The sequence below is a fragment of the Parambassis ranga genome, chromosome 1 (genome assembly GCF_900634625.1).
Source record: "Parambassis ranga chromosome 1, fParRan2.1, whole genome shotgun sequence".
Classification (NCBI taxonomy): Eukaryota; Metazoa; Chordata; class Actinopteri; family Ambassidae; genus Parambassis; species Parambassis ranga.
In genome coordinates this window covers 17,758,696-17,769,444 of record NC_041022.1, presented here as the reverse complement: position 1 = coordinate 17,769,444, position 10,749 = coordinate 17,758,696, and the positions used below count along the sequence as shown (strand labels likewise).

Genomic DNA, 10,749 nt, shown 5'->3' with positions numbered 1-10,749 from the left:
GTCATATTTGAAGGCAATACATGTTTGGTTCAGATAGACCAACATGTCTGTGTTTATTCAAGACTAAAAATATTAGGATTAGACATTTATTTTGTTTGTGGAGGACTTTTTTGGGGGGAGAATGTGGCAATGGTCGTTTAGCTTAAAATGCATTTTCTTCCATGTGGCTGGTCATTGGTGAGTCTAGCACTAATATTACTCATCGCATTGAGTCTGGGCTTGCCACATGTATTGTGCTATATTTTGACTATTGAGTTGACCCAAAAGCAGGACTCAAAAATGCACAAAACAGAATGTAAATTTACATAAAGCTTAGGATAAATACAAAAAAAAGAGGGAGAGAAAAAAGGCAAGAAAAAATATGGGGAACATGCTGAGGCAGATTTCCGAGAACAAATGAACGAAAAAACAAACACGCATGAGAAACACAGGGAAAATTAACTGCAAAATGAAAACAGAGCTTTACTTAAAGCTGATGCAAAACACAACAAATATGGCCTCAAAAAACAACATGCACACACACATACACTGCAGCTGTTGTCCCAGAAAAAACAAAAATCCACATTTTGAGTAAAAAGAAAACCCTGTGAGTCTGACAGACAAGTTTCACATTTCACAAAATTGGATCAAACAGTGATGATTTTTGAGCAGAGTTATTAATAAAACACAATTTTTACTTGCTATATGAAGTAATCCCTTTTTCCATCAGGTAATTTAATGGGGATGAAAATCAAAGATCAATGCACAAAGATCACAAACAGCCGTTTGTTCTGCTCTCAGGTAAAATCAATCAATCTTTGTACTCAGCTCCGCTTCAGCCGAACAACTGAGGAGGTCACAGCCGCACTGTTAGATAGCCACGCTGTTCTCCACCGCCACTGGATCCATGTATGTGTATGGCACCTCCAAACTCTTGTTTCTGCTTTGGATGGCTGCACTCAGCAGGTTCAGCTCCTCCTGAAAGGCTTTTATCATCTTGTAGGGAATCTCCTCAGTGAAATGTTCCTCTGGGTACTGGCCAAAGGGGACCTGAAGAGATCCAGAACAGATCAGTTTTCCTTCCACCAACATTTAAAGCTTGGAAATATAAGACACTCAATGCTATCATTCATATTTAATTTTCAATCATTTTCATGAGCACTTACAAAGTCACTGGACTGCTTGCTGAGAAGCCACATGGTAGCCATGCCCTGAACTGTTGTGTTGACATCAGGGAATGTCGCAAGCATGGTGGCCTGGCTTGTTGTTCCCTTTGTGGTTGGTGGGGGGCGTTGCAGGGAGATGGGAGTGTTGGGCATCCAGCCACCATAGTCATACTGCATTTAAAAAATAAGTGGTGTACTTTGTTTGAATGTTGAACATGTTGAATGTTTAGAATGCTTGTGGAGGTCATTCATTGACTCATGGGTCTAGACATTGGATTACTTTTCAGTTATTTGTCCTGTTGCACCACTGTGAAGCTAAAGTTTTTTTTTAGAGAAATGTCTCAACAACATTCATGCCCTCATCAGATGAACTCGAATATTTATGGTTAACCTCCAACCATCCCAACAGATCAATTTCTTCCACACTGGGTTAGAAACATACATACAAAAATAAATGCTGCATACTTGACATAATAAACTGATGTCAATCATTAATAAACAAATTATTGAAAATGCTAGCATACCCATAAGTCTAGTGTTCTAGCTGCTATGTGACAGATACAGTAAGTAAGCAAACATCTCAAACCATTACCAAAAATCTCTGATTATCTCTGACAATGACAAGAAATGTACCTGTCCAGTGTTCACAGCTGAGTGCTGGGCCGACCCAGTGAAGATCACCATGGTAACAAATTTGACCAGCTCAGTCACAGAGGTCAGTTTCTGTGGCATTCCTGATATTCAAAAAGAATAATCTGCATTACTTAAAATAACGTTGAGGAGACAGAGTGAACATTTTGATTAATGCATGTATTATAATAACAGCCCACCTGTGTCTGCTTGGGAAAGAAATCCATGTTCAAAAATGTCCAAAATCCACTTCTGCAGTTCAGAGTCTTGCTGGACTTCTTCATCGTTCTTGTAGTAGTGGCCGAGCACTCCCTGCACAAACCTTTGAGAAGAGGAGAAATGTTCTGTGAAACACATTCAATACACACCCAGCTGTAGACAGGCTGAGGCAGAGTAAGACAGACTAAAGGGTCTGGCCTCAATGAGTTAAAAGAACTGTAATCTACAATAGTCTATAATCAAATGATCACTAAAATGATGAAAAAAACTGAAATTGTAAGATTTAGTGTTACATTAGTTGTCATTGAAGGCTCTAAAACTTCGTGTAGTGCTCCAGGGGACAGTGAGCCATCAAAAACATCACACACTGTTTCAACACAAACAGAAGAGATTGCATGACTTTCATTTGAAGGAACTGTTGCAATATTTTTAAAAAGAACAGGACGAAAAGATGTTGCAGCTGAAACTGTCTGATAAAGAAAATCAGAAAAAAGTGATGTAAAGTTAGTCAATATAACTGACCGCCTTTATGTTCCTATTTCAGGATTTGCTGTAGTGGGTAAACACCTACTTGTACATAAAAGAGATGTACTGCATCCCCGATATTTATTGCCATTTTCTGCACATTGCTTGACGTAGTTTTACAGCACTGGCAAACACAGCCTCCATCAGCTGTTAAAGATGTCTGAGCAGCCAGATACTCCACTCACTCATGATGAGTAGTGACAAAATCAAACCCGTGTTCCACATAAAAAAGTCTGATTTAACATTAGATTGCTCGTCACTGTGACTCTCCCAGTGATGCTCACAGTCATGTTGTTACACCAAATGTCTTCACTTCAGAGGCCAGTAAATGCATTAAAACCAGCCCATGAAGATCAATGGTAATAGCCATAATGCAGACTGTAGTACCTGTAGATGATCTCCCAAAGCTTGAGTCCATCATCTCTGTAGAAGAAGTTTGGCACAGACTCTAGTCCACGCTCAGCGATGTCATCTGGGATACAGAGGGAGCTGTATGTCACAGAGGACAGGGATCTCTGCAGAATTTTGACCATAGCTTCTCCACCAGAAGATGCAAACTAGGAAAGAATACAACCTATCATGTTAATGACTGATGCTTGTGAAGCATTGACTGCTTGTCTCTTGGGAGTGTTGGTCTTTACATACTTGAGTGAAAACTCCAGTCTTGGATATTAGAAGAAGTCTAGCCAAGAAGTTGATCTGCAGGGTGTAGCGGGTGTGAGGGATGAGTAACTGTGGAAAAGAAAGAACTCTGTTAGTGACAGTTATTTATTGTATCACAAAGATGCCTTTGGGAGTGTGGAATACATGCAGATAGATGCACACCCAAACATTACGGCTCATCAGTTACCTTATACAGAGGATGCACCATGGGCACGTTGCGCAGCAGAGACACTGCAAAGACTTCAGCCAGCAAGTGAGTGCGCAGCAGGTGAGCATTTAGTTGATGCTCGCTGAAGTCTGAGCTTCTCACAAAAATCTTTGCCATCAGCCAGTCGTACTCAGAGTCAGAGGGGACAAAGATGGGGTTGTCATCTGCAGGAGTCTGCTTTAGCTACAGGAGGAGAAAGGTATGTTTATGATACGCTTCAGTAAATACATCTGATCAGTTACTAGTATGGATCATTGAAGAACAGGAGTATTCTGTCATTATTCAATGTTTGCCTTTTTTCATATGGGAAAATTAGAACACAAAGTGAGCAGTCCTTCTCTGAAATATCTCAAATTTTCTGCACTTGCTAATTTATGATAACTCAGGCAACACACAGTGCACTATGAAACTCATAAAAGAGAGTGTGAAATTCACTTCCCACCATTGAATTTCAGCAACTTGACAACATAGTGAAGGTGGGAGCTGTGCCGGCTGCAGCTGTGTTGAAAAGGTGTCACTGTATACACTCCTACACAACATATGGAATATACTGAAAAATCAGCTTGAAAGATAATTCAGTAAAAAAAAATATGGCAGCTACCATTAGCTTGATGCTGCCTTCATCCTTCCCAATGAAAGTACAATATTCTGTGTTTTTTTGAAACACACCAACTTGTAGAGTCACACAACACAGAGGTACATACTACCTGACTGTGTTATATGCATTAACCATAAAGCATGGCTTAAGGACATGTTCAGCAATATATTCTGTTTTATAGAAACCTAAATGTCATAGTGTGACAGATAGACAACTTAATCCATACAGTGTCATTGCTGATCTCACCTGAATAGCAACCGGCATCAGAGCACCGTCTGGGATTTTGTGGAACAGGACGAGGGGAGCCATCAGGTACTGCTTCTTTCCGTTGATGATGTTCGGTGTCAGTCCATCCAAACGCTTGTAGTCACACAGGAATATGTTGCCTTCCTGTTTGGAATTACATTAGCAATGTGAGCATGCACTGGGCAATCATTTTGCAAGACATGTAACTATTACTAAGATAAATTACAGCAGATACAGATAGATGGTATTACATTCATTTCATCTGTCAGGCTACGCTGGCCCTGAAGAGTGACCATGTCATCTGTGACAGGAAAGTTATCGGGCAGGGCTGTACAGCGTTGAATCAACATGGGGTTGACACCATTTAGGAACTGGTACCCGAAGAAGGCGTCTTCTTTCCAGTGTTCTTGGACATACTCTGAAGAAAGAATGAAAATTTTGGGTTACAACAAAATCTGCCTCTGCCACTGTTATTCATGGAACTTTTGAAAGTTACAAGAAGACAAAAGATGAGACAGATTATTCATTATAGATTATTTTCACATTATATTAAAGAAAATTGAACTTCTTTCATACAATGAAAGGACTTAGGTCATGCCTATAAAAATGTACACTGTACAAGATTATACCAGATAACTTGGTCTTTTTGCAGCAAAAGACCCGATTGATACTGTCAATATCTGTCCACGTCTTCTTGCAATCAGCCAGTCCCTTCAGGTTCAGCTCTGTCAACCTATAAGATGAAAACACATTATGGTTATTATGATGGCTGAATCAGTTTAAATACAAAGTGTATTTGTAAGTGTGGACAGATATCTAACAGAATGTGGGGACTTTACCCTGTGGATGCAGTGAAGAGGAACTCTGTAGTCTTGGTGAAGGAGAAGCGGACCTCACAAGGCAGTGAAAGTGGGTTTTCAGCCTTTATGCAGTGTGGTATTCCCTCTGTGTACACATCCCAGCTGAAAACAACAGACTGTGTGGTCAGGTGTTGGAAAATTTATCAGTGAAGACAACACTAGACCAAAAAGAGGAGGAGGTCTGCATGGCTGTTTTGTTTTGCTAATACTGTGTGTGTACAAAGCTCTGAGTGCTCACCGATAGTCCTGCTCTCGCTGCTTAAGCTCCTGCTGTCGACTGTACCTGCCAAGATGATGGCTGTCATCAAAGACTCTCAAAGCTTAAAAAGAAAGAAAAGAAAAACACAACAAGGTTAAACCCTGATCCCTCCAACTGAGGTACGGCCCCGCAGACTGCAGAGGGGTTCTGTTGTTCAGCATATCAAGCCTTATTGTTATGGAGCTTATTACATAGTGAATCACACAATGTGGAGGAGATAAATGCTGTTTTGCTTAAGATGGTGTTCAAAGAAAATGAATCAGAAAGGTGTCATTAATAGATGCACTTTGTCTGTGGTCAATGAGCAGTGTACAGAATGGCAGTCAAGCGAATTTCCACCAACCTCCTCCCTCTCTGAAGCGGTGCACCTTGCTGTCTGTTATCCAGCGATAGATGGGAAAGTTGTAGACGTCTCCCTGGGAGGATTTTACTTCCACCTTTGCAGGGAACCACGAGTCTTCTGGGAACAGCGGGAGTTGCTGCTTGTCAAGCTCTATCAGCACCAGCTTTCCAATAGAGGTGGGACAGGACACGGTGAAATTTGACACCTAGAGTGATGACACAATGTTAGGTGAAAAAAGTGAAACGTATTTGATGAATAGTGCTATAACACTAGTTACATTGGCAATAAGATTACTTTTAATAAATATTTTCTCATTTTAATTTTTGAGGATTTAGGTTGACAAATGTTTATATCGGTTTGTTTATATCAGGATTTGCCAGAGCAGGGGAATCTTGTGATGCATGAAGGGAGATGTGTACACCAGACTCACCGCTCCTCTGGTGAACGATGCTGCTCCTTTCAAGCTCACAAGCCACTTGTGTTCACTCTCCCCATCTGTACCCACCAGCTTAATGAATACATTGTTAAACGTGGTGGCACCAGCCACATTGGCAGTGGTTATAGTCACCTTATAATCCACCATTTTCCCCTCTCAAATGTAAAAAAAACAAAACTAAACCTGAGAAAGAATGTGGACAGATGAAGATGACAGTCATTAGTGAGCTGTTATCACAATGGCAGAAGGTATTACAGCAAATAATAATAAAAAAATCACACCTCTCTCTTACCTGTTTCTTCAAGAAATCTGCTCTGTTGCTGGAACCTGTCACTCCTCATTTCTCTTTATATGCACAGAAGTGGGAGTGCCCGTTCTGCTTATGAAATTTTAGAATGTCTGAACAGCTACTGCACCTGTAAGACACAGGAAGGTGATACTAATATGCAAATACTGATTTCCTAAGGCAACTGAACTTCTTAGATTTCCTTGATATTGTTTTCTCCGTCTTTCCAAATCTTCTAACTCAGTTCTTTAACTACTGGCTAATAAGCCAAAACTAACAGCACATGGATTGTGCATGCAGGTCAAACTTTGTGGGGCTGTGTCACATGATGAGTCATGGTGAGAACCTGCAGAAAGTCTTTGATACATCATGACAGAATCCTCAGAGACACACTGACTTCTTAAGGAAAATATTTTTTTAGTTTTATTATAAAAAGGTATCACGATAAAAACAAAAAGATGACATGGCAAATATAGCCAGAGGAATGCAAAGACAATTTACTCAAATTTACAGGACCTGTGTGCAGGTTTTATTAACAATTCTTGGTGAATTGTCCATCAGCCCACCTTTCAAAGTGTTTCTCAGGGCAGCAACTTCTATGGGCTGAGAAATAAAGCTAATGTTCACAAAATGTGCAGTATATGGTGGCTACTTGAGGCTGGCTTTTCTCCGCTTTGGCCTTTATTTTACTTTTAGCCAGGATGAAGGCAACATCAGACCCTGCATTATATTCAACCCATACCACAAGCTATTTCCACCTGCTGCTACAGTGCCACAAAATTCAAGTGGCAACTTCAACACCAAACATGGCAGAGAAACAATGATTCACCGTTAATGTTAACATTACCTTCTAAATACAAATACAAATATGGTAGTTTCATCAAGGGTGTTGTAAATGCTAAATAAAAAGTCAGTGAATGCACAGATCACTGTTATTTGTTTTGTTTCTTACATGACATACAAGGCAGAGGAAAATGTGTGTGTGTGTGTTTGTGTGCAAAGCTGCAGAATACAGCAGTGGATAAGGAGATTATTTTTGTTTTAATAAGACCACAGCTCTGTAGGTGTGCATCTAAAGATACTGGTTTCAATTTTTATTCACTTTAGTATCCACCCAAACAACAATATATACAGTCTTTCCATTTGTTCCTTATGATAGCTTGGAGCTCAGTGCTGTGATCAGATCTGAGGGGAGGGGACCGTCAGCAGTCCAGTGGGCTTCAGCTTGTTGATCCCTCCATCTAGGATACTAACCCGTGGAAAATTCACCTTGACCAGATGTGCAGCAAACTGAAGACAAAAATGGAAAAAAAGGGAGAGGCATTCATTTTCTGTTTGACCTCATATGACCTAAGTATGAGTATCCATTCACCAGGAAGTTGCTGTATATGAGAAAAAAACAAGTTTACACAATCATAGTTTCAGCAATGAAGAAACACCTGGATGCATACCGCAACGCCATATCATTAGGTAGTAATAAAACTGTGTGGTTTGTGAGAACCACTGACATGCCTGGGCTGAGAAAGGACTGTCAGGTAACAGCTTGCTTTGGCTGTACTTTCCTTGGTACAGTCACAGCTCAGTGAAACCTAACAATATGTGTGTACCTAAGCATTTGTCCATTCAATAACAGATGCAAATGTAAAAATGAATTCAACACTTCTTTGACACAGTCTTTATAAAACCTAAACATTAGACTAAAACATAATATTGTGACTTTAAAATGACCATAATAGCCAGCTATGGATACACTGTTGCTTATTTTGTAATCTGTCATTTGTGTTGTGTAATGATGGTGACACAGGTAAATGTAGAAACCTAATGAAGAAACCTATGCATCTGTTATTGAGTCAACTGAACACTGACCAATGAAAAAACTTCAGCTGAATCATATCAACTAGTGATAAAGAGTTGCAAAACAAAATCCAAGGTACACAGAGGACTTAGTGAATTTGTATGCACAGTTGCATTTGTCAATGTCAATGTCAAGTTAATTTATATAGCACATTTATAAGGTCATAGCCTGCCAAAGTGCTTAACATTAAAATACCTAGAATAAAACCAAACCAATAAAAAATAGAATAAAATAAAAAGGTGCTATCATAAAGCATAAAACCCCATAGAGTTGCCTTTATTCAGGCAAAGGCCAAGGTGAACAAATGTGCCTTGAGTAAAGATGTAAAAGTGGGGAGGCCATTAGCCGACTGCACAGCTAAAGGCAGAGGGTTCCTCAGAGTGGGAGCCACGACTGCGAAAGCCCGGCCCAGTTTTTAAAAGAGCTTGGGGACCTCCAGGACCATTTGGTTACATTTGATACAATTGTGTACATTTTCTCCAGATAAAGAATCAGAAGCTGCTTGACATCTCCTGCCTATTTTGCAAACAAAACTTCTTTAATAATTTCCCTATAGAAAACTAATGTTCTACCTCACCTACCTGATATGTTGTTTGTTGTTGATATGTTGTTTCTACCAGACCGTAATAAAACAAGACATATTTGCCCTGTGCTGTGGACATGAACTCAAAGCTGTCTGGCAACATTAACATACCTAGAATAAAACCAAACCAATAAAATACATAAAAGAGTTTAAGCGCAGTAGAATACAATAAAACAAAGGTACAATCATAAAGCATTAATCCCCATAGAGTTGCCTTTACTCAAAGGCCAAGGTGAACAAATGTGCCTTAACTAATACTTATGTCCTACCTCACCTACCTGATATGTTGTTTGTGGTTGATATGTTGTTTCAACCAGACAGTAATAAAACCAGACATGTTTGTGCTGTGGACATGAACTCAAAGCTGAGTTTGAACAATTCACATTACTGTACATCAGTTGAAAGGTTTGTAAAACCTGAGCATGAAAAACTCAGGCTAACATCTGAATGCCAGCAGCGTTTAAATGCTAAAGGTTTACAGTAAAGCCGGAGCACAGAGTGAGCCAACTTATTGCTTTGCCCTAAAGTTAATGATAATGGTGTAGTGCACCGAGACGTGAATGACATTTAAGAACGAGTCCTTTCATCGACATTTAATTTCATGACCTGCATGACTGAAAAGGTCTTATGGATTGTGGAGGTTTATTATATAATGAGAAGTGGAATTTTAAGAGCGGAGTGAGTCAGTCTGCAAAACATATTTAATAACTTTACAGTTACAAAATGTTGTATTATTATTGTGTAATTTTCTTAATGCCAATACAATAATTATGCTGATGTTTGTACAACAACATTGATTTCAGAGTTACAATAAGCTCCAGGTTAAAGTACACAGTGCCATATTGCAGCAGTGATCCATTAAAAGTGTGCAAACAATTGTAGAATCTATCTATTAAGTTGGAACTATATTTCTTTAATGTGATTGCAACCAGGACAGACACTGGCACTTTCTCTTCAACTAAGGAGAACACTTTCCAACATATAGAAGGAGGACAACTTCTCTAAATTAGGATGTGACCTGAAGCAATATCTCTGCAAGTTTGGCTAATTTATTCCAAAACCAGCACAAAAGAAGAATTTATAATGATCAATATAGTCTAGTGTTCTGTTATGCTGAGCGAACAAAGTTATTTTTGTTCACGGAGATGTAAAATGAAGTGATTTATGCAGAATACGGTCTCAGTGTCAGCTAATGACCTGTGCTTTTAATATACAGTGCATCAGACAAATAAACATACACTGATACACAGAGAAATGTGTGTGTATTCATGCATATATTTTAGATTTAGAAAGGGTATATACGTGTACACATTTTTCAAAAAATAAAATCTTAGTATGTTGTCTCTCTTTGAACTGCAGCTGTGAGATGACGGGAGGGATTTTAAACCACGCGGTCTGTTTTCACTGCCCTGACATTAATTATACATTTGAGTGTCTTAGTTGTGGTTATGTATCTCATATAGCTTTTGTTGGACAGCTGCTGCTCAAGGATTTCTCAGGCAGCGCTTCTGTCTAAATCTGCAACAATAAAAATTTCTAGAATACCACAAACACCAACTTCATATTGATTGTTGAAGAAACATCAATGAAATCCCAGACTTCCACTCTTGCACGCTGTAAGACGGGCTGATCGGGTATGACCTCCCATGTGAAATATAGCAACAAACCATCAACTGTTTCAGCTTCAGCTAGTCAGACAAAGGAAACTGAGTGGATGTGAATCGATAGTCATGGAGCAAGAAGTTTAGCAAAGCTCTTCTTATGAAAGTGCTAATCTTATGAAAGTGCTAATCACTTTCACTTCTCTATTATGCTGCCCAAAATACAGGCTTACATAACAGAGCCAAAGGGAAATTGAACAACACTATAATGCACAACTGCACCCTCATTTAC

General features: G+C 39.3%; 2 protein-coding genes across 2 annotated transcripts in view; both read right to left on the bottom strand.

Moving 5' to 3' along the window:
* LOC114433667 (arachidonate 12-lipoxygenase, 12R-type-like) lies at nt 1–6,559 on the bottom strand. The gene is made up of 15 exons (XM_028402312.1): nt 6,425–6,559; nt 6,127–6,315; nt 5,697–5,901; nt 5,333–5,414; nt 5,074–5,196; nt 4,864–4,967; nt 4,486–4,652; nt 4,235–4,378; nt 3,370–3,573; nt 3,165–3,251; nt 2,907–3,076; nt 1,976–2,097; nt 1,779–1,879; nt 1,146–1,316; nt 1–1,029 (listed from the first exon to the last, which is right to left on the bottom strand). Exons 2-15 carry the CDS (start codon nt 6,277–6,279, stop codon nt 850–852), a joined length of 2,013 nt encoding a protein of 670 aa, XP_028258113.1. The 5' UTR covers nt 6,280–6,315; nt 6,425–6,559; the 3' UTR covers nt 1–849.
* Nucleotides 6,560–6,815: 256 nt separating this feature from the next.
* The window catches only part of tbck (TBC1 domain containing kinase), a 32,276-nt gene continuing 28,342 nt past the window's right edge, over nt 6,816–10,749 (bottom strand). Inside the window, exon 26 of the mRNA XM_028402303.1 lies at nt 6,816–7,708. Within this exon, the coding sequence (XP_028258104.1) occupies nt 7,598–7,708 (111 nt within the window). The 3' untranslated portion in view covers nt 6,816–7,597. The remainder of the gene's footprint in view (nt 7,709–10,749) is intronic.

Excerpts from the sequence above, each read along its gene's own strand:
- LOC114433667 (XM_028402312.1), bottom strand. The coding sequence starts at position 6,279 with ATGGTGGATTATAAGGTGACTATAACCACTGCCAATGTGGCTGGTGCC. Across the intron at positions 4,653-4,863 it reads CAAAAAGACCAAGTTATCTG|AGTATGTCCAAGAACACTGG; the intron begins GTATAATCTTGT and ends TTCTTTCTTCAG. Across the intron at positions 1,317-1,778 it reads CAGCTGTGAACACTGGACAG|TATGACTATGGTGGCTGGAT; the intron begins GTACATTTCTTG and ends TTTTAAATGCAG.